Source organism: Sardina pilchardus, chromosome 4 (genome assembly GCF_963854185.1).
Source record: "Sardina pilchardus chromosome 4, fSarPil1.1, whole genome shotgun sequence".
NCBI lineage: Eukaryota > Metazoa > Chordata > Actinopteri > Clupeiformes > Clupeidae > Sardina > Sardina pilchardus.
The window spans coordinates 25131432-25154793 of record NC_084997.1 but is presented as its reverse complement, the minus strand read 5'-3'; the positions used below and the strand labels follow the sequence as shown (position 1 = coordinate 25154793).

General features: G+C 46.3%; 1 protein-coding gene and 3 long non-coding RNA genes across 5 annotated transcripts; 3 read left to right on the top strand and 1 right to left on the bottom strand.

Annotated features, from left to right (window-relative positions):
* Nucleotides 1–176: 176 nt before the first annotated feature.
* LOC134078680 (uncharacterized) lies at nucleotides 177–459 on the bottom strand. Its single transcript, XR_009938850.1, has 2 exons — nucleotides 402–459; nucleotides 177–323 (listed from the first exon to the last, which is right to left on the bottom strand). It is a non-coding gene; the product is annotated as an uncharacterized LOC134078680 (long non-coding RNA).
* Nucleotides 460–1600: 1141 nt separating this feature from the next.
* On the top strand, nucleotides 1601–3101 carry LOC134078679 (uncharacterized). The gene is made up of 3 exons (XR_009938849.1): nucleotides 1601–1697; nucleotides 1778–1900; nucleotides 1995–3101. It is a non-coding gene; the product is annotated as an uncharacterized LOC134078679 (long non-coding RNA).
* Nucleotides 3102–9010: 5909 nt separating this feature from the next.
* Nucleotides 9011–10511, top strand: LOC134078678 (uncharacterized). The gene is made up of 3 exons (XR_009938848.1): nucleotides 9011–9107; nucleotides 9188–9310; nucleotides 9405–10511. It is a non-coding gene; the product is annotated as an uncharacterized LOC134078678 (long non-coding RNA).
* Nucleotides 10512–11789: 1278 nt separating this feature from the next.
* LOC134078675 (nectin-3-like) lies at nucleotides 11790–23137 on the top strand. 2 transcript variants are annotated; one of them, XM_062534780.1, is made up of 6 exons: nucleotides 11790–11854; nucleotides 12611–12704; nucleotides 13011–13340; nucleotides 17501–17591; nucleotides 18232–18380; nucleotides 18666–23137. In XM_062534780.1, exons 2-6 carry the CDS (start codon nucleotides 12659–12661, stop codon nucleotides 18752–18754), a joined length of 705 nt encoding a protein of 234 aa, XP_062390764.1. In that variant the 5' UTR covers nucleotides 11790–11854; nucleotides 12611–12658; the 3' UTR covers nucleotides 18755–23137. The 2 variants fall into 2 exon arrangements, with proteins under 2 accessions (XP_062390764.1, XP_062390763.1); XM_062534779.1 differs by lacking the exon at nucleotides 11790–11854 and having other exon boundaries at nucleotides 12134–12704.
* The last annotated feature ends 225 nt before the right edge of the window (nucleotides 23138–23362 follow it).

Below are 23362 nucleotides of genomic sequence, written 5' to 3'. Positions count from 1 at the left end.
GGAGGCGGGTCAACCAGCGCTGGCAAGAAACCGTGTTAGCACAGGCTGTTGGTCAGACTAAAGTCTCGCAGAGCCTTTGAAAGTCGATGGTAATCAGGCTAATAGTTCCCCAGCAGGTGACTAGGCCCCCCACATTAACACTCTGCCTGCTCACGAAAGAAAGACAATGGACAAAGACAATCAAACCAAAAGTAACAGACAAAATAGTAAATCAAACATCAAACAAAACTAAAGGAAGACAAGACAGCAGCCTGACCAACTGTAGCAGTCCGGAGAGCAGGAAACATCACCACTGCTGTGGTCCGGACAGGCAGGGCACCCAGCTACAGTACATAAAATGATAAACATTAACCACAATGACAAAACTAATACAAACAGAAACACTTAAAAAGATGGCATACCTGGTGGAAGGCTCTGGTGTGCTCACACACACACACACTTTCTTGCAGCAGAGCCTCCATTGTTGCTAGCCACCAGGCTCTTAAATAGCCAGTTAAGCAATTAAGGTCACTGCCCCGCCCCTCGTTAACTAAGGCAGGCCAGAGGGAAGACACAGGGCCAGCAGTCAGACTCTACCCTACTACACATACATTAAGACAAAAGATGTATTACACCTCAGTTAGCTTGGTAATTACGTTACCGACATAGTCCTTTGCTTTGCTGGGATCTTTAAATTTCTCTACAGTTCCGTCCGGAAGTGTAATCTTCAGCTCAGCAGGGTAGACAACACCGTAGCGAAGGCCCTTCAACTTGCATTCACGTAGTGTTTTCTTCACGTCGTTAAACTTAGCCCGTTGTCTGCTAACTTCTAGTGTGTAGTCAGGAAAGATGCGTATGCCGTCGCCGTCAGCCGATTTAAGGAGTTTCCCTGCAGCCTTCTGAAGGATGGCCACCTTGTCTTGATAGTAGTGACACCTGACAACAAATGCTCTGGGCGGACTTTCCTGAGCAGATGAGACTCGCAAAGCGCGATGCGCCCGGTCGAGTAGAGGTGCTTTCTCCATTTCCAATGTGTCACCCAGGATGCGTGATATGTAGCTGACAGGTCCCTCACCACTCTCCCTTCCTTCCCTCACACCAATTATTCGCAAATTACAGCGACGTGATCTGTGTTCAAGGTCTTCGTTACGTTCTTTAAGTGTGGCTATATCTTTTTTCATAGAAGCCACTTCCAGCTCGAGTGTGCTGACTGTTGTAGCCTGCTGGTTAGCGGCGTTCTCAAGCCGCTCATACTGTTGGTCCAACACTTCCATTCTGCTATTGGCATTGCCCCTGTTCGTTTCCAGCTCCTCCCGAAGCTGGTCTACCTGTCTCCTGATGTCTGCTGTTTGGCCCTCCAATTTCTCGTCTATTTTCGCCAAGAGCTCCTCTTTGAGGGAAGCAATTGCATTAAGTATTGGTTCTTGCTGTTCCAAGGCCATAGCCGAAGCAGTGTCCTTACTGCTAGCCAGGGAAGAGCTAGCCGAACTTTGTTTATGTAGTGAAGTGGAGTTTATGTCCCTGTGCCTTTAAGGCATAGCGGTAGCTGTCGCGCACCTCACTGACGTCAGGAGGTGCGACGCTGATTGCACCAATTGATGGCTTCAGTGTTTCCTTAAAAGCACATCCCTGGTGTTGCTGCTGTAGCGGCAGAACTTTGGCTAGTTGGCTACCGTTCGGGTTTACTGTCTGTGGATATTTGCGTCCTGGCTGCAAAGGTAGGCTATGTTTTAAGCTGGTTTTATTCTGAGTAGTCCCGTCGCCTGATTGAATGTTCTAAACTCTGCCCTCACCCTAGGGTGCAGTCGTTGGGAGATTGTCTCTGAGTCTTAGCACAAATTGAGGTGCTTTTTGTTACTACCTTCCACTGCGATCAACCAGAGTGTTGCAGGCTGGAAGCTGTGTGGTTTCTACTGTTTTGGTACGTAGCTGTTGTTGTACGTAGCTGTTCTTTACACCGATAGCATTAACCATAGCCTGACATCAGTTGACCCTCTGTAAACTGCTCTCATTAGGCTGCGTGGATTTACAACGTGTCTCCTCTGATCCGAGGGAGGTCCTGGGAATTCCTAGTGGTGGTACGTGACTCTCAACTTTTATTTTACCACCAAAGTTGTTATACATATGTGCTTATATGTATCTCCGGTACCCTCCGTTGCACAGGTGGCCTGATCACGGCGAGTAGCCGAGTCTTCCGTCTTCCGCCGCTGACTGCTGTTTTGTTTCTGGCTGCTAACTTCATTTTGTCTGTCCAGCTGCTCCGGATCTTTGCGCTCGGCCAGTGCTGTACCGCTCGCGTTCGGCCAGATCCTGTGTGGTAACGTGTGTGTGTGTGTGTGTGTGTGTGTGTGTGTGTGTGTGGATACGTGTGTGATTGTGTGGAGCCATTATTGGTGTGTGTACATGTATGTGGGTGCATGCGTGACTGAGGTGCATGGTGCATGTGTGTAGGTGTGTGCGTGCATATGGTTATTTTGGTTTATTTGTGGGTTCTATCGTATATTCTGTCTGTATTCCTTGTTTCTGTGTTTTCTTTTCCAACCCTTTTGTAAGTCCCCACTGGCGGCAAGTCCTCCCCTGTGTCTGGGCGCTTAACACCTTTTGCCTCTATTTGTAGTGCTCTGGTCCTTGGTGCCTTGTGGTGCCTGCTTGGGGTGTATTGGTTTTGCTGTGTTGAATGTATTGTTTTGCTATCTCACTCTTTATAACCGCCTAATCGGGTGAAGAGGGCTTGTGCTCTATGTTGGATAACCAGTGTGGGTTGGTTCTGTTCTTTCTTTGTTTCAGGAGCGAGGACACGGCAGGGAGGCTAGGCACCTGGTGGTAGGGAACCTCTGTCTCACCGTCAGTGCAGTGTAGTGTCACCGTGGTGTTCGGTGCAGTGTGCGTGTGTGTGTGTTCACGTGTGGTCCTTCTGACCCTCCTTCCAGAACGCCTCCCTGTGGTAAGTCTCTCCTCCTGTTTATGTGTTTGTCCATAATATCCATAATAACCCATAAGCCTACTGAACCAGTTCTGTGTGTGTGTTGTCCTGTTTTCAGCTGAGTGTTTGTCACCCCCTCATTGCGTAATTCTGTTACTCACTTTGAAAATAAAGAAATTATTTGTATTTGTACTAAGAATCCAGTCTCTGTCTCCTATTTGCACGAACCTGTGTACCTTGTGCTGGTTCTTTGGTTAAGCCGCCCAGCTATAATTATTAGTCTTAGTCCTAGGGGGACTTACATCCCCTAGGTGGCGTAGTCGACACATTCCCCAATTCTAATTGGTTCCCTGGTCCCGCTACATTCTGGCGTAGTCGGCAGGATAAGCATAAACGAACAGAGACTGGTATTCTATGTTTTTTTTTTTTTTTTATAATCATTGTGTTTCTGAACTTTGTTCAATTGTTGCAGCGCCCTTTGTATGCACAATTGTTGCTGTATGCATGTATGTACTGTATGTGTGAGTTGTGAAGGTGCTTTTCCAGAAACAAAACAGCAGCCAGTTTTGGGAGCGGCCTGTGGTGTGCAGCTGTCCCCGGAGCCTTAGTCTGCCAACCTGTGTGAGTTATTAATTTTTTTTCCCCTTTATTGTGTACGGGTTATTGGCTAGAATGTCCCAAGACGCAGAGGAGCTTAGAGACGTGATAGCCCAGCTTCGATTGGAGAATGAACGGCTAACAAGGGCTAATGCAGCAGGTCCCTCCAATCCAGCCCCCTCAGTTCCACTAACTACTGAGCGATTGGTATTTATCCCCAGGGAAAAGAAGTGCCCCATATTCCGAGGGAGCCTAGGGATAAGTATAAGGGAGTGGAGGGAGGAAGCCACGGCCTGCATGCGGGCCCGCCATTTATCCTCCATTGACAAAGCATATTTCCTCTTTGACCATTTGGAGGGAGAAGCTAGGGAGGAGATTCGGTATAGATCCCCGGCAGAGAAGGAGGATCCAGATAAAATCTTTAGTATCTTGCAGGAGTTGTACGGGTGCCCTCAATCTTATGTAGCCCTGCAGGAAGCCTTCTTTTCGAGGAAGCAACAGGAGGGTGAGTCTTTGCTTGAATTTTCTATTGCTTTAATGGCTCTAATGGACAAAGTACAAGGGCGTGCGCCTGAAGGCATTATTAATGCTAATGTTCTTCTTCGTGACCAGTTTGTGGAGCATGTTCGGGAGGGTGCTCTTCGTCGAGCATTGAAACAGTTTATTCGTACCCAGCCCCTTGCCACATTGATTGAAGTCCGCAAAGAAGCCATTAGATGGGAGCACGAGGGTTCTGTGGAGCCACCCCGACCCCGTAGTTTCTCTCTCCCATCTGGGGGGGACAGAGCCCTCGGGCTTTCAGGTACATCGTGTGCAATGACTACTAGTGGTAGCCATAGTGACCTGGCCCCAAAGTCAGAGTTGGCAGAGTTGAAGGACATGTTAAAACAGCAACAGCTCCAGATAGATCAGCTTACCCGTAGTATGACTGCCCTACAGGATCCTCCCAGACGTCGGTTTTCCCGAGATGGACCCCTTATTTGTATGCGGTGTCGGCAACCCGGCCATTATGCTAGAGACTGTGATGGTGAGAGGGCGGTGGGTTCCTCCCTAGGGGTCTCAAGGAATGACTCACGACTCTCAGACAACCGGTCTTCCCGATCAGCCCAGCAGTCGGGAAACTAGCACCCGCCGGGCTGATGAGCCAAAGTCCGGCTGGGGTTTTCCCAGGCTCTAGTACAACGCCAGGTTTAGCTGGCATGGTGGAGGGTTTAATGTCTACTTGTCCACATTTACTTGTTCTCATGGGCGGGATTCAGGTCCCCTGTCTGCTGGACACGGGGTCCATGGTGTCTACTATAACCGAAGGTTTTTTTTCTCAAAACTTCAAACCATGGGGTCAGGAGCGGCTGCATTCATGCCAGTGGTTGCAGCTGCGTGCAGCAAATGGCTTAGAGATTCCGTATTTGGGTTATTTGGAGCTTGAGGTTGAGCTTTGTGGTAAGGTGATGGGTAACTGTGGTGTTCTGGTCGTCAGGGATCCTCCGGGGGATGTACGCTCTCAGACTCCCGGGGTGCTCGGCATGAACGTGATCCGTAAATGCTACCAAGAATTGTTTGGGCAGCATGGTCTCACTTTGTTTGAGCTGCCATCGGTCTCCACGGCCCCCCGCACTGTTTTCCATGCGCTCCAACAGTGCCACCAAGCAGTTAGCCAGTCCAACTTTGACAGTGGCGGCACAGTGAAGGTGCGTGGAAGGAGACCTTGTAGAGTTCCAGGGGGCACAGTCAAAATGGTGGCAGCTACTTGCTCCGAGCAATATTCCGGTTGTAGCACTTTGCTTGAGCCTGTCGAATCTGGGCTACCAGGTGGTTTGTTGTTATCTCCCGCCCTAGTGCGAGTAGTTCAAGGCACTGTTTACATCCCAGTGGTTAATGTAGGTACTACAGCTGTAGTTTTGTACCCTCGCATGCACTTGGGTCAAGTGAAGACCGCCTCCGTTGTCAGCTTGCCTAAAGATGTGGTGGAGGTCCGGTCCATTACTGCCTCCCCTATAGGTACATCTCCGGCCGTTATGACTATCGAGGATGAGCTAAGAGCGCTTGATCTTTCCCCCCTCACTGGCCCCGATCAAGAGCAGGTTCGGGCTCTGTTGTTGAAGTATTCCTCCGTCTTCTCGGCAGGCGAGGGTGATTTAGGTTGCACTACCCTGATCTCCCATGATATCCCTCTGTTGGATCAGGCCCCGGTTAAGCAGCGCTATAGGCGCATTCCACCATCTGACTACGAGGCCGTTAAGGCTCACATTAACCAGCTTCTCCAGACACAAATCATAAGGGAAAGTAGCAGCCCATTCGCCTCACCCATTGTCCTGGCCAAGAAGAAAGATGGCAGTTTAAGAATGTGTGTTGACTATCGGCAACTCAATACTAAGACGCGAAAGGACGCCTTCCCTTTACCGCGTATTGAGGAGTCCCTAGATATGTTGTCAGGCGCCCGCTGGTTTTCGACCATGGATTTGGCCAGTGGGTACAATCAGGTGCCAGTCTCTGAGGCAGACCGAGCCAAAACAGCATTTTGTACGCCATTCGGACTGTTTGAGTGGAATAGGATGCCCTTTGGCTTGTGTAACGCCCCCAGTACCTTTCAGAGGCTTATGCAACGTATGTTTGGGGACCAGCAGTGTCAATCAGTCTTATTATATTTGGATGATATTGTTATCTTTGCATCTACTGTAACCCAGCATCTGCAAAGGTTAGAAATGGTCCTGACCCGGTTGCAAATGGAGGGCCTCAAGGCCAAACTCCAGAAGTGCACCTTTTTCAAGCAGGAAGTACATTATCTGGGGCATGTCATTTCACAAGAGGGTGTGGCAACGGATCCCAGCAAATTGGAAGCGGTGGCCAATTGGCAAAGACCCACAAACGTTTCAGAGCTTCGCTCTTTCCTTGGCTTCGCTAGCTATTATCGGCGCTTCGTAGAGGGGTTTGCCAAGTGGGCCTCCCCTCTGCATCGGCTGGTAGCTGAGCTTGGCGGAAGCCGGTCCAGGAGGGCGTCTAAACGGAGTCTGTTGGAGTCTTGGTCTGATGAATGTGAGCATAGTTTTGAAGGGCTGAAAAGCAAATTAGTATCGGCACCTGTTCTCGCCTATGCCGATTTCCATCGTCCCTTTATACTCGAGGTGGATGCTAGTTACAGTGGCTTGGGTGCAGTGTTGTCCCAGGAGCACAATGGGAAAGTGCGGCCAGTCGCATATGCAAGCAGAGCCCTTAAGCCCACGGAGAGGAACATGAGCAATTATAGTTCCATGAAATTAGAGTTCTTGGCTCTCAAGTGGGCTATAACAGACAAGTTTCGGGAGTACTTGCTGGGAGCTAAATGTCTTGTGTATACGGACAACAACCCTCTCAGCCATCTCTCCTCGGCCAAACTGGGTGCTGTAGAACATCGGTGGGCTGCACAGCTAGCATCCTTTGATTTCGAACTGAAATACCGCTCTGGAAGGTCTAATCGCAATGCCGATGCCTTGTCAAGGCAGTACCAACCAGAGCCGGGAGATGTGCAAGAGGTGGCTCCAGGAACTGCTGTCCCCAAACTGTTGCAACGGGCAGCGTCCCCAGACCTGAGTATCCAGGCGTCACAGTTAGTCATCTCGGTCTTGCCCTCTCATGGCCCTAGTGATATGAAATTGTTACAGGCAGCTGACCCCACTATCCAGAAGGTTCTGTTGTTCTGGAAAGATCAAAGGCAGCCCACTAGAGTAGAAAGGGAAGAACTTTCTCCTCAGGTGCTACTGCTATTGCGGCAGTGGGATCGCTTAATTGAGTCCGAAGGGGTACTCTATCGTAGGGTGTTTCATCCCAATGGAGGTGAGGAGTGTCGTCAGGTGGTTTTACCGGCCTCACTGCGGTCTGACGTTTTGACCCAGCTCCATCAACAACACGGGCACCAGGGAGTTGGCCGCACACTGGAGCTGGTGAGGCAGAGATGTTACTGGCCTGGATTGTCTTTGGAGGTACAGAAATGGTGTGAAGAATGCCCTAGGTGCCAGGTGGCAAAGGCTTCACGTCCACCGGCCTCCACTTTCATGGGCCATCTCTTGGCGTCACGGCCCAATGAGATCATTGCTGTTGACTTTACAACATTAGAACCCACTACTACTGGTCTAGAGAGCGTCTTAGTAATTACGGATGTATTTAGCAAGTATTCAGTTGCTATTCCTACACGTGACCAGCGAGCCCCCACGGTGGCCCAGGTTTTGATAACTGAGTGGTTCTATAGGTTCGGCATACCTGGCCGTGTCCACTCTGACCAAGGGCGGTGTTTTGAGGCCCTCTTGATTCAACAGCTTTGTGACATGTATAGCATCCAAAGATCGCGAACTACCCCTTACCACCCTGCCGGCAATGGTCAGTGTGAACGGTTTAACCGTACCCTGCACAACCTCTTGCGAACCTTGCCGGCATCCCGGAAGCCAGACTGGGCAGCTTGTCTACCCCATGTGGTGTTTTGTTATAATACTACTCCCCATCAGGCTACTGGGGAATCTCCCCATTTTTTGATGTTTGGGCAAGACCCACAATTGCCAGTAGATTTCCTGTTGGGTAGGGTCCGTGAACCAGTGGGAGGAAGGGTATGCGACTGGGTACAGGACCATCAGGCCCGACTACAGATCGCCTTTGATGGGGCACGAGAGCGCCTGGCGGCTGCGGCAGCCTACCGCAAGGACAGGCATGACCAACGTGTCAGGGACTCACCTTTGAAGGAAGGGCAGAGTGTGTACCTACGCAACTTGGGGGTACGTGGTCGTAACAAGATCCACGACCAATGGAGCCCAGTTGTGTATACGGTGGTACGAGCCCCGCCTGATGGAGGTGCAGTGTACACCATCGCTCCGGTTACTGACATGGCTAAACTAAAACATGTCCACCGCAGCTTACTGAAGGGAATAGTTGGGCCGCAGGCCTTTCCCAACCCACCTGTCAACATTCCTGAGGATGAGTTGCCTCCATTAGACTTGCCACTAGATCAGGAACTTGGTGGGGAGGAGGACCTCCTGTTTTGTGAGCAGGTGAGCGCACCCCCCCTTAGCAGTCACGCCCCTCCCACTTCTCATACCCTCCAGGCGGAAAACCTACTGAGAACTGAGATTCAGGATGTGGCTCCTTTGGATCCAGCAACCAGCCCCCTGTCTTCTGAGCCAGGTGACATCCCGCTGTTATTGCCATCCACCAGCACTGGTGATGCTTTGCAGCGCCGGACGGCACGACCCAATGCTGGTCAACACTCCAACCCCCACCGGCTCCCACGAGGGGCGACTGACATATGACAGGTTGGCATTGGCTAGGGTGTTCTAATTATATTACCCTCTTCTCTGCTTAAACCCCCCTTCAAATAGGTGTAAGCTTTATCGTCGGGTCGACGATAAAAGAATCAGGGGGTAGATTGTAGTGAAGTGGAGTTTATGTCCCTGTGCCTTTAAGGCATAGCGGTAGCTGTCGCGCACCTCACTGACGTCAGGAGGTGCGACGCTGATTGCACCAATTGATGGCTTCAGTGTTTCCTTAAAAGCACATCCCTGGTGTTGCTGCTGTAGCGGCAGAACTTTGGCTAGTTGGCTACCGTTCGGGTTTACTGTCTGTGGATATTTGCGTCCTGGCTGCAAAGGTAGGCTATGTTTTAAGCTGGTTTTATTCTGAGTAGTCCCGTCGCCTGATTGAATGTTCTAAACTCTGCCCTCACCCTAGGGTGCAGTCGTTGGGAGATTGTCTCTGAGTCTTAGCACAAATTGAGGTGCTTTTTGTTACTACCTTCCACTGCGATCAACCAGAGTGTTGCAGGCTGGAAGCTGTGTGGTTTCTACTGTTTTGGTACGTAGCTGTTGTTGTACGTAGCTGTTCTTTACACCGATAGCATTAACCATAGCCTGACATCAGTTGACCCTCTGTAAACTGCTCTCATTAGGCTGCGTGGATTTACAACGTGTCTCCTCTGATCCGAGGGAGGTCCTGGGAATTCCTAGTGGTGGTACGTGACTCTCAACTTTTATTTTACCACCAAAGTTGTTATACATATGTGCTTATATGTATCTCCGGTACCCTCCGTTGCACAGGTGGCCTGATCACGGCGAGTAGCCGAGTCTTCCGTCTTCCGCCGCTGACTGCTGTTTTGTTTCTGGCTGCTAACTTCATTTTGTCTGTCCAGCTGCTCCGGATCTTTGCGCTCGGCCAGTGCTGTACCGCTCGCGTTCGGCCAGATCCTGTGTGGTAACGTGTGTGTGTGTGTGTGTGTGTGTGTGTGTGTGTGTGTGGATACGTGTGTGATTGTGTGGAGCCATTATTGGTGTGTGTACATGTATGTGGGTGCATGCGTGACTGAGGTGCATGGTGCATGTGTGTAGGTGTGTGCGTGCATATGGTTATTTTGGTTTATTTGTGGGTTCTATCGTATATTCTGTCTGTATTCCTTGTTTCTGTGTTTTCTTTTCCAACCCTTTTGTAAGTCCCCACTGGCGGCAAGTCCTCCCCTGTGTCTGGGCGCTTAACACCTTTTGCCTCTATTTGTAGTGCTCTGGTCCTTGGTGCCTTGTGGTGCCTGCTTGGGGTGTATTGGTTTTGCTGTGTTGAATGTATTGTTTTGCTATCTCACTCTTTATAACCGCCTAATCGGGTGAAGAGGGCTTGTGCTCTATGTTGGATAACCAGTGTGGGTTGGTTCTGTTCTTTCTTTGTTTCAGGAGCGAGGACACGGCAGGGAGGCTAGGCACCTGGTGGTAGGGAACCTCTGTCTCACCGTCAGTGCAGTGTAGTGTCACCGTGGTGTTCGGTGCAGTGTGCGTGTGTGTGTGTTCACGTGTGGTCCTTCTGACCCTCCTTCCAGAACGCCTCCCTGTGGTAAGTCTCTCCTCCTGTTTATGTGTTTGTCCATAATATCCATAATAACCCATAAGCCTACTGAACCAGTTCTGTGTGTGTGTTGTCCTGTTTTCAGCTGAGTGTTTGTCACCCCCTCATTGCGTAATTCTGTTACTCACTTTGAAAATAAAGAAATTATTTGTATTTGTACTAAGAATCCAGTCTCTGTCTCCTATTTGCACGAACCTGTGTACCTTGTGCTGGTTCTTTGGTTAAGCCGCCCAGCTATAATTATTAGTCTTAGTCCTAGGGGGACTTACATCCCCTAGGTGGCGTAGTCGACACATTCCCCAATTCTAATTGGTTCCCTGGTCCCGCTACATTCAGCAGGTCCACGATTACCAGGCATAGTTGAAAAAAAGGGCTACCATGAATGGCAATGTAGCAGTAGTTTAAATGACTTAGTCGCTCAACACTTAATTACAGCATATGTAACTCCATTTTGTGAACTTTAATGTTCGGTTCTCAACTCTAGCGAGGAGCACCAGAAAACACGTCCTCCTCACATGGCGCAGCAACCGGAAGCCCCTAAATTATTACTGTAATTGCACTACAGTAACATGTATAGCCAAATTGGCAAATGCTGCAAAATGGCTGCCACATCACTACCCTAACTAAAACAAAGGGCTTCCTTAAGGTGCAAGGCCCATATAATTATCATAGAGTGAAACCCATATGATAGCCACTTCTGAAATGTATGTAAAACATTTGTTGTGAATATAATCCATCCATGTTTGGTATTGAATTAATACTTGTAAAGTGGGCAACAATCTTCATTAGGCTATAATCTAATGTAGTTGTAGACTAAGGTTGCTTTCATACTAGGTCCGTTTAGCTGGACCGGACCCGAGTGCAGTTATTTCTGCCGTAGTTGGTCTCTGTTCACATTACATGTTTGTCTGCGGACCCGGGTCCGTTTGCGTCATAATTAACACGAACTTCCAGAATTCTGTTTACAAAATATCACTTGGCAACACAGCAAAAGGCAGTGCAATGAAGAGGACAAAGGTAAAGATTCTTTAGAATCTTCAGAACGTTTGCTTAGCAACCTGCTCCAGGGTTCTAGCGAACCGGACCCGAGACCACCTTTTCAGGCGGACCCGAGTCCGGTCCGGGTCCGCACCCGAGTTCGGTACGGTTGCGTTCACACTATCAAAAACAGCCGGACCATCGGACCAAATGAACCCGGGTCCGGTCCAGCGGACCTAGTGTGAATGGGCCCTGAGAACTACACTATAGAGTTTTAGGTGATTGATTCACCTAAACACCACACCTACAGCTCTCAGTGACAGAAGTCCTGGTGAGTCGGGGGTGGGCTGGATGAGTGATAAAAAGGGGAGATGTTCCTCACCTCATTCTCTTATTCTCTTGGCTTTGCTTGGCAAGATGTTGGGCTAGCCTCTCTCTCTCTCTCTCTCGTGCACATTCAAGATGCGTTCTCAATTAAATAGCACAACGTTGAACTTGTGGAGACTGAGAGGACCCGTATCATCATTGCATGTAAGCCTAACATGTTGTTGCTGTATTTTGACATTGCAAACGGAAGAATGAAAAGCAGTTTGAAGTAAAGCCACTTATATTTATTGGCTAGATGTCGGTGTCCCCGCTACGTCCCTTGGTTCCGTACGCACAGCTCGTAATGCCGTACGCGCACAGCTCGTGATGCGCGCGGTGGCAGCAGCAGCAGCAGCAGCACTGTTCTGCATAGTCAAACTTTTCAAACGTTAAAAAAGGCTTGCCATACGGCACTGACACTGAAGCAACGCCAAACGTTGGGCAGCATGTTTGACATAATTGCCCTGTTATCACATGAGTCATTAACGTTGTTCTCAATCTCTTCGGGTGGAGCTTGAGTGGGAGTGTTGCCAGGAACCAGTGACAGCGCACACGCGACACCGGCTCCCCTGCATGGATTGGTGGCATGCGATTCAACTACTCGAATGCCTTGAACCGTCTGTTTAGCTTTGACCAAATGTTTATATTCACTTTGCAGTACGTGTGACTTGCTAGTGCGGAACTTTTCAGCCGTGTCGGTATTTACTTATTTTCAAGCAGGGATCATCCAACCAAACTGTGAGCGTTCACTGAGTGATCATGCACCTGCGAAAGATGGTCCGAGACATGGTTCTTTAAGGTTTAAGAAGCTAATATCTTCCGTTACTGGACACTGGAGAGTTACAGACAGTTATTTCTGGAGCTCTTCTGATTTGACCTGGTGTTTTTTTTTATGTATCCCTTTTACTTTCTTAAACTAAGTAAATTAACGCACGACGAGTCATCTTCAAGGACGCATCGATTTGAAAGATGAATCTTGGATTGTGGCTGTGTCTGTCGGTGGTGTTACACAACAGTAAGTTCCATAAAGTTGTTTTCATTACTGACTGTTGTGAACTGACTCTATAAATAACTACTGTATGTCACGTGTGAGTGTTTGGCTGTACTTTAGATAGTCCTGGATAAGGTCCAGCAAAGGTCCAGCTATTTTAGGGTATTAGTATCTGTGTGTGTGTGTGTGTGTGTGTGTGTGTGTGTGTGTGTTTGTTTGTTTGTTTGTTTGTGTATGTTTGTGTTTCGCGTGTGTGCCTGTGTGTGTTTAGACCTGTATTCAAATGCATTTTACTGATCAATGCAAATAATTGTATCCTTTCGTTCCAAGTGGCCTATGCGGAGTATGAAGATGGCGTGGTCGTGAATGTTGGCATGGAGGTCAAGCCACTCTTCAGCAGTCATGAAACCACCCTTGCAACCTGTGTGGCTCGTGCTCTCGACCCCCCTGCTGAGGTATCATGGGATGTACTCTCCCTCGGTGCCGTGGTAACATCCGCCGAGGTCACAGCCAGCATCAATGATGATGGAACACGCACAGTGACCAGTCATCTGAGGGGTGTGCCTGCCAAGGAACTGAACCAGAAGGAGGTGCGATGTTTGGTCAGACACCCCGCGCTAAGACGAGAAAAAGTCTACAACTACGCCATAGACATTCACTGTGAGTTCCTATATCGTTTACATGTGAATTGGTGCCCACAGTTCACTCTAGAGGTCGACCGATTGATCGGCCAGCCAATCAATTGGTCGATTAGTCAGCATCGGTCGATGTCCGAGTATAGTAGGCCGAATAACTAAATTAATTGATTTGTTCAATGCTGTTCCTGGGAGAAAACATCTGAAATTCGTATCTTCCAAAGCCCTAAATATTTAATTTGTTAGCAATGCAATTGTTCTGTTCATATAGAATGAAATTGACAGTAACCAGCTGTACAGTAGCTTAGATGTAGAGACGGGTAACCTGCACCAATACCCACAAGGTTAAATTCCGATAGACCATATTGATAAGGTCTGGCGTAGGGCTGCTCAATTATGTTAAATATCATGATCACGATTATTTTGTTCAATATTGAAATCGCAATTATTAAATATGATTTATCAGTGATTTTGGAACTATCATCCATATTCAAAATGTAATTTTGTAATGTAAAATGATAATGCACACAGCTCAAGAAAAAAGATAATTCAATTTATATATGTTATTTTCATAATTGTTGGAAGTCATAATCACGATTGATCAATTCATTTGATTAATTGCACAGCCCTACTCCGGTCTAATCCATTCGGTTTTTGGTGTCATCTCTCTCTTTGTGTGTGGGGCGAAGTAGTTCACACACACACACACACACACACACACACACACACACACACACACACACACACACACACACACACACACTGCAACTGCAGACACAGAGCTGATCAGAATGATGGTAGAAAATGATGGTGTTATTATGGAGTGCCCTCTATACTGCCCCTACAGGACAGTGTTCCAAAGGGTGTCATTTTCAGGACAGATTGCAGTGGAATGCAGCCATCTAAATTGTACTACACGTGAGAAAGAAGTATCAACATACTGTAGTTGCTCCGATACAAGATGAAATGTGATGCAGTGTCATAAAGGGTGTACCTACAGTACTTTTAACAATTTAAAGCAACACTAAAGAGTTTTTCGTACTTAAAATAATGTTTCCAAAATCATTTCAGCGGTTCATCAACTCGTAACAGGGTGAACGGCACTTCTGCTTTCACTTTGCGGCCCTCTATCGGCTATAACCACACTATGTAACTTTACGAGGAGGGGTAGTGTATCTGTAGTTTGATTAAATGAAACATCAGAAACTGCAAATTTGACTTGCTTCGATGTCGCAATACATCATACTTTCATAAAATCATGCAACATATTCTACCTTGTCTGTTATTTGCTGGATAAACAAATACAAATCTATGTGACAGAGGGAAAGTGCTTTATTGTTGCTTTAAGGAAGTTTCCAATGGAAAATATATGGTAGGTGCCCTTACAATGAGTTAAACTTGAGTTTCCATACAGGTTCCTTTCTGATGAAGAAGAAAAAATCATGAGATAGCACTGAGGCACTATGAAGTGTCCTTGCAATGAAAAGGATTGAATCGCAGTAAAATGAGAACAAGTGCCCTCTCCCTTACCATGTGACCTCTGGGAAAGGTTTGCCTTAAGTCATTGCCATATTGTGAGTGTAGGGTGCCACCAAATGCTGTTTTCCGTATTCCTGCAAGGGCAGAACAGTTAGGTTAATATTTAACTGACATTTTGATGTTCTCATCCAGGGGCACCTGCAGGAATGAATACTCAGTATTGTGTGCCATGAGGACATTTCACTTTACTTCGACCGAAAAACATTAATTTAGTTCTTGCAAGGCTATGTCGTTGTTGAGAGTCTGTGCCTTGCTTTTTTGTGTGACTTGTTAGGTAAATGAATGCTCATGTTAGTGGGTGGCGATAGAGCAAATTGATGGCCTTAATTAAGTGATGCGTATACGACAAGTGAAAAGTAGATATTACAAAGCTAGATACCACATGGGCTCCAGAATTGATCTCTTACAGCAGTTATACTTTTAGTCCACTACATTTCTACAAGACCTTGGTTCCTTTATGGAGACCTTTATGATATTTTTTTTTTCTCCAACAAACATTGCAACTGCACTTACCAGTGGTTGGGTTGCTACCAGAGCGCTATGTGCCCCACTTCTAAATCTTTGAAACATAGGCTTCCAAATAGTCATATTTGTACATCTAAATCTGTCAATTCCTTTCCACAAAACCCACCAGAAATCATCTTCTAAGGGGGTTATTTTCAAAGCGTTCTAAGAGGGGGGACTTGTCCACAGGCTTGAGCTGAGGCGCCAGCTTTCTAAGGTCTCTTCTAAGGCCCTCTTCATTTCCCTGTCCATGGGGTACAGAGGCTCATATTTTACACATCGTAACCTTTTGTGTGAGGTTGGGACCCCATGTTGTGAGATGCCCTATAATTATGTTTTTTTACCCTTGCCCTTCAAGAAGTCATGTGTATGCGACTGAGAGCCTGTGCATGTGTGTGTGTGTGTGTGTGCTCACAAACTCTCAGCTTTCACACAATACAGTGAACAGTCAGCAAAACTTGTGTAGGCTACTCAGTGTTGTGCCCTGTGGTTTGGTAATGATCCGTATAAAATCCTTGTTTGTGTTGGATTCTAAGCGTCTGACTGAATTTAAGAAAGACTGGCTCGTCCAGTAGAGTGTAGATGATGTCACAGAAAAAAGGCTTAATGGAATGCACATGTCCAGTAGCAGTGAGATGACACGCTACATACCATAGTCTAGCAAGTTAGAATTTTTGGGGAATCTCCTACGACTCCCATGTTGACACTGATACTGTGACGACACGCGACGAGAAGGCTACGATAAATGATCTTGTAATGTGGCCACTCTTGCGGCCACGACACTGCATGATTTTGTGGTTCTCTGATCGCCAGGTCTGACATGGTCAATCGTAAAAGATAATCGTGAAAGACAAAAAAGTCGTGTAGTCTGTACAAGCCATAACAACTGGGGAGAGCAACGTTGTTGCTAGAGCCTGTGACGTTTATTCTTATCAGTTCTGATGAAGGAATTTAAAGCACGCCTCTAACATGTATGCTCATAATCTGATTTCAAATGAATGTGCCTCCCCTGTAGTCATCACATGAGCCAGTCCTCACAGCTGACTGACTGTCAATAGAAAATATCTGCCCTAACCTGTCCATATAATGATACACTTATTACCTCCGCCAAGGAGGTCATGTTTTCATTGGGGTTTCTTTGTCTGTCTGTCTGTCTGTTTGTTTGTTTGTTTGTTTGTTCCCAAGATAACTTAAAAAGTTATGGATGAATTTTGGGGACTCTGTGGCACAACAGGCTACAGCAGTCGTGCCATATACGGGTCCAAGTGCCCACGGGGACCCAGGTTCGATTCCGACATGCGGTCATGTCCCGATCCCACCCCACCCGATCCCATGTCCCTCTCTCCCACTTGCCTCCTGTCTAAGTCTTCACTGTCATATCAAAAAAAAGGCAAAAAATATATGCTTAAAAAAAAAAAGTTATGGATGGATTTTAATGACATTTTCAGGAAAGGTCTGACAATTTTGGGAGTGATCCATCTCACTGTCTTGATCCAGGAGGCGGTTATGTTTTCGCTTGGTGGAGTGCTTTTCTAGTTACTAACTGGTGTAGTTTGCAGCAAAACTTGGGAGCCACACAGGAACTTGTTTTGCCAATGTCTCCATCAGGCCTCCATGTACTGTATTTCTCTATTTTGAATGCATTTATTTTCAAAATATACACATGAGAATGTTGACATTTTTGGTGTCTTGCCAAGTTTCTGGATGTTGGAAGATATTTTATACATTTCATTCACTCGTCTTTAATAGTTCATTGAGATATGATAATTAGGGAATGAAGACTTTTTTTTTTCCAAGAGAGTTTGTATTGTATAGCTGAGAACATTGCACACCTAGAGAGAGAGAGAGAGAGAGAGAAAAAGAGTTGATTGCAGTTTATTTGCATTGTTTTTAAGTGTCCTGACTGCATCAATGCAAGGTTTTTAGAGAACTTTTGTCACCCGCCCTGTTTCTATTTGCCTTCTGACAATCAAACTAAAATTAGTTAATCAATTACAACTACCCTATTTTGAATGAGAAATATGTTGATTCATGGTACAGAGACATACAAGAGAGTCGTTCACTCGGATCCTATTAGGACATTGTATAAGGCTGACCAGTTTGGTCTGTTTTGACTGTCTAAGTTTCATCTGTGTTTTTCAGATCCTCCTCAGTCAGTGAAGATCACAGTGAAGGATGATGGCTATCAGTGCAGTGCAGACGCCAACCCCAAACCTGATTATACATGGTCGAGGTATGGTTCGCAGTCGGTGGGAATGTCTATTAGCTGCATTTTTCCTACCCCATGCTTTGTGCGCACCCACCCTAGCCTCTGAATGTTTACAAACATCAAAAGGGTTTATTGTCTCGCCGGTTATTTTCTCTCAATAAATTAAACAAAACTTCAAAAAGAAATAATGAGGACCTGACCTCATGTATGTGGTATGAGCGCTGTAGCCTGTTGCGTCACAGCGCCCTCCATAGTCCCTTCATCTTCTCAAGGAATGTATATGCTGGCTAACCCTTGAACACATAAATTCAGTATGTTGAGCCCATTTCAGCTGAGAGTCAGATACACACACACACACACACACGCACGCAGGCAAACACACACACACACACACACACATACACACACATACATACATACATACATACATACACACATACACACAAACACGTGCGCGCGCACACACACACACACACACACACATACACACACATACATACATACATACATACATACACACATACACACAAACACGTGCGCGCGCACACACACACACACACACACACACACACACACACACACTCACATGGAAGTGCAGCGATACAGACACACTCACATACACTCAACCATTCTACGTCACTTCATCGACTGTGCTCTTTTTCAGAGATGGCCATCCCCTGCCCAGTGGGGTGAGAGCAGAAGGGAGCAGGCTGTACCTGAAGTTCACTCCTAAGCTGAACGGCCTGTACACCTGCGAGGCCGCAAACGCCCACGGCACTGCGGAATGTCACAACACTCTGTATGCAATCACCGGTAAGACTAGTATGTCGCATTGTATAAGTACAGTATGTTTGAGTTTTTGTTGTGTCAGAGAAATCCAACAACATAAAATACACAGCATGTATTTTAGAGTCATGCTTAAACACAAAAGCCTGTAGAAAAATAGAGTTGATTGTGTGATTTTCATTGGCACTAGAAGGCACTATCAGAGGAATCTTGGACATCTGTCTACATAATGTCTACACTGTCTGACTGTGATATTTCTCAGAAAACTGTTGACACAAATGTAACTGAATATTCTCATCTTTTCTCTTTTAGAGGACTCAGGGACACCCATCTATCTGACTCTGGCTCTTGGAGCTATTATCTTATTCGTGCTCTGGAATTTTAACGTTAATTTTCTGTGAGTGTGCAGGAAGAAACAGTGCTCCTCACTCATGAGTCAGCAGGCTATGATCTTATTCATGTTCTGGAAATGTCAAGGTCACAGTCACAGTTAAGTTTTGTCCAGGAGCTGCTCCTGTAGAAGTCCCCAAACCTCTCAATGCCGTTGGCCACCTATCCCCACACTGGACCCAGGTCACCCTTGTTTTTTAACGTCCATTTTCTGTGAGTGTGCAGGAAGAAACAGTGTTCCTCACTCATGAGTCAGCAGGCCGCTAGTCTTCTCCTCAGATGAGCCGCTCCCAAACCACACAGATGAAAATCAGCAGCAGATGTGACAAACATCCTGTGATTGTACTACGTCCAGTGGAAATAATGGATGTGTCTCCAAATTGTTACACAGAGTGTCTGAACTCCACGAGAAGCAGGAAAGACTGTTTGTTCCGGACTTGTTTGTGTGTATGTTTCTTCCTTTAACCATCCTTACTGATCTCAAGTCTCACTCCCCCTTTCAATCTCCAAGGAGGGGCATCCTGGTGTTTCTCTCTGTACATGGGGCAGTGAGTGAGGTATAAATCCGTATGACTCAGACTGGCAGTCACTCTCCCTTGCAACACCGAGTATGTGCGTGACCCCAAGGATAACATGAGGGTTAATAACTAATCTAATGATGGGATGTAATTGGACATACAGTAGGGCCTAATCACTGGACCTTGAACGGTGCCAGGTTTTTTTATTGGCCTTTTTTGGATTATGTGAAATTGTTCAAAATAATGCAAAACAAATGCTAAACAAAGTAAATTGATTTAGTATTGCCCGTTGGGTGACTTGAGTTGAGGAATATGCAGCCCAGAGCCATAGAAAGAGAGTTGCGACACTCTTTGATGTTGCCGCCATGATCAAAAGTTCCAAAAAAACCTGTGCTGAATGGCTGAATCGCAGGAGGGTGGGATGTACTTCCGATGCTGGAAGGTGTAATCAATTAACTCATTGACTACTGACCAAGAGATTGGCTGTAAACAGTTCCAAAAGCCCCATAACGAGGAAATAGCCTGGAAAAAGCGCTGCCATTTTTTCCAATGGAGGTCTATGGGAGTGTCGCCACTCTGTTTTATCTACCGCTCTGATGCAACCTATTGTGATTCCTGACTGACAAAAAAAGGCTCACAGGCTCAGGGTGTCATACAGGCTAGGACCGCCCCTGTTCTTCTAAGCATTTCCCTTTTCTTACCTCAACACTCCATGGAGCTACCGTGATGTCCTTGACTCTTCATACTGTTACCAAGACACACTTTTTGTGTTTTTACACACACACGAATACACACACACACACACACACACACACACACACATACACATACACACACACTCTCACTCTCACTCTCACTCTCACTCTCACTCTCACTCTCACTCTCACTCTCACTCTCACTCTCACTCTCACTCTCACTCTCTCTCGCTCTCGCTCGCTCTCTCGTTTATTAAGAATAATAAGTCATTCCAACATGTTTTTTTGGCTGAACAGGATATGAGAGTATATTGTCCCTTTCTCTGGGTGGGAAGCTAAAGACATTGACAATAGCTACGTTTACATGCAACCATCGGAATGACCAATCGGATCGGTCAATCGGATCGGTGGAAGTTTACATGGCAAGGAGTATTTTGGAAGCGCGCGTTTACATGTCAGCTTTACGCACATATAGCCTGCTTGCAGTTTTGCTCCCCGAGAGGGACGTGAGAGCTTATAGCCTATGACGTTTGAGGCGTGAGATATTCCCTACTTCCAATCCTCTGCCTCTGCTTTCTTCTGTTCAAAAGCAACATCATAGGCCTAGAGTTTCGTTTCTTTTCCTTATAATTAGAATGACTAAAACGACGAAAATATAAATTGCGTCCTAACACACTCACTGGCCGATTTCACACTGCACAGCAAGTCGGTCAGCAAATGCTAACTTCATGCACGGTCATACAGAAGTATTCCAAAGCCAAAAATATAGCTGATTATCGTGTAATCTGACGGGGTTGCAAACCACCAAAACGTCGGACTGTTCGCTAGTTGTTTTGCACCTCAGATGTTTAACAAGTCCCGGCAACACAAATTCAAACTTGTACGGAAATGCATTCAATCAGGTCCTTGCCGTCTACCTAGCTTCCACACTGTTCTTTCAGACATCGCAAAATATCTGTCTCCACTGTAGTCTCCGAAACATAGCCTACCTGTTAATATTTGGCTTTCAGAAAACGAGACTTCATCACTGCATTTCAGTCGTTGCTTTTACCAAAGCCAGTTAGCCAAAGCCTACGCAACTGCCTGCAGCCTAGTAGGGTAGGCTAGGCCTACTTCCTAAACTTCAAAGATGCTGTCAGATTTTGTGGTTGTTTTGAAAGTGTCACGAAACTAATAGCCTATTCTTCCGATGCCATGTTATCCGTCACTGTTCAACCCATAGACCTAAAAGAAACATATGGTTCAGCCTCACGCCCAGTGCTTATGTTTACACCTAACCAAAGATCTTTCATTACTAGCTTTAACGCTCTCTGCCTACACCGTGGTGGCTTTTTTGATAAGAGAAATATTGCGCCTCCTTTTCTGAACATGCGCAGAAGGGAAGAGTAGCAGGGAACGATCCGATCCAGTGTATACATGACAACTATTTTACTACCGGACGGGTCCGTTCCACCTCTTTCAATCCGATCCAAATTTCAATCCGATCGGCGATTTTCATTCCGATTGTCTTGTTTACATGAAGGAATTTCATTCCGATTGGGCCTGAATCGGATTAGAAAGGGTGCATGTAAACGTAGCTATTGATCACAATGTTGGCAGAAACACAGAATCAACACACTAGCCACGTTTACATGGACCGTTTTTTGTCATTCCGATTAAACTATTCCGATTGAACATTTTTGCGCCGTCTGTTTACATGGGCTACATTCTATTCCGATCAGACGTCTGTAAGCGCTTTAGAATCTTTGATCGGAATAGCCGTTGTTTGCTACTTTTCATTGGGAAGATATTACGGTCAATCCGATTGACCGTATACATGAGTGTTCATTCGGAATAGGAATGGACTACACCACCTCTTCTATTCCGATCACAATTCTGATCGGATCAGGATTTTCATTCCGATTGAGGTGTTTATATGACAATTTTTATTCCGATTGAGCTGTTTCTTCCGTTTCTAATCGGAATAGAAGTGTCCATGTAAACGGGGCTACTGACTCAGATGACCGTGCTGGAAGAAAATAGCAAACTCTTGTCAGGCCAGGTACATTTGAACCTTAAAAACTTTAAATGCAGTCAATGTTTGATAGATAAAAATGTGTGTTTTAGACTTGTCAACCCTAGAGGTGCATTTTGTTTTGTAGCAGCAGCTAAGTCAGATATTACAGTATTAATAATGAGAACAGTAGCTGCAATCAAGGTGTGCCTGCCTCACCATCTGAGTCATGCCTTCATGACCTTTGGGTCTTCTGTAGAAAGGCAGAGACAAAAAAACGTTTTTTTTTTCATGTTTCGACATTTTTCATGTTTCACTTCATGTTTCACTTCATGTTTCACTTCCTCTTAGTGGGCAGTTGACATGTTCAGTGTCACGTCTACAACACATATGTAACCGGGTGGTCAGGGCAAACGCCCAACACCCCATGTCTGTAGCCTGACTACGCCACCCTGGGGCCTAGCGCTTCAGGGAATCTTTAGGAGATTGAGACTTTTCTTGAGACAGCGCTGCACAGGTTCTATAAAGCATAAGGAGACATGAATTCCGTGAATAAAGGATTTATTAAACACAAAAGACAGACATTCTAACAAAGGGGGAGGAGGGCAAATAGCTGAGGCAGGCAGAGCTTTCCTGAGGGGGCAGGCTAATATCAAGGGTGACTATTTCCCACCAATGAAGTCACGGCAAGCATATGAAAGTGTTTCAGACTGTCGTGGAGCTATCCACAGCAAGCAACTCTCAGTCACACGTGCAATTACACTAGTTAGCAAGGAATTTCAGTGCAATTATGTATCACTGATAAAGCTTCTACTTGGATCAGAGGCTGGGCTCTGCATTTCCTGCCCGCCTGCACCTGATGCCTACTGATGCCACCTTCGAGCCCTCGGAGTCCTAATGGAGTATAGCTAATGTCAGGGGTGGAAAAAATCCAGTTTCAGAAAGTAAAAGTCCTACTACATACTGCATTTAATGCAGCTGATTCTAATTAGCACAGCTCTTCAGCTAGGTCGAGCAGCTAATTTATGAGATCACCCATGCTAAGTGCACAGGTAGAACCAATACATGATCAGACTTTTACTCTCTGAAGCTGGAGTTTTCCACCTCTGGCTAATGCCCCTCAGAGTTCCGATTAGCCCGTTTCACGAGATGTCAGACGCCAAATACTACAGAAGAAGAAGAAGTATTCATGGGTTTCATCAGGTCCCTTTCCACAGGTGTATACAATCAAGCACCTTGATTATCAATGCAGACTGCATGGTGCTTGATTGTATACACCTGTGGAAAGGGACCTGATGAAACCCATGAATACCTCTTCTTCTTCTTCTGTAGTATTTGGCGGCTGGACATGCTGGAGGATACCCAGCAACGCTTCGTCTGACATCACCGTGAAAAGGGCTAATTCATGGGTTT

What these genes read in the sequence shown, in the direction of transcription:
- LOC134078675 (XM_062534780.1), top strand. Translation starts at nt 12,659, where the DNA reads ATGAATCTTGGATTGTGGCTGTGTCTGTCGGTGGTGTTACACAACA. An exon ending in CCTGATTATACATGGTCGAG is followed by an intron (nt 17,592 to 18,231) that starts GTATGGTTCGCA and finishes GCTCTTTTTCAG; the next exon opens with AGATGGCCATCCCCTGCCCA. An exon ending in CACTCTGTATGCAATCACCG is followed by an intron (nt 18,381 to 18,665) that starts GTAAGACTAGTA and finishes TTTCTCTTTTAG; the next exon opens with AGGACTCAGGGACACCCATC.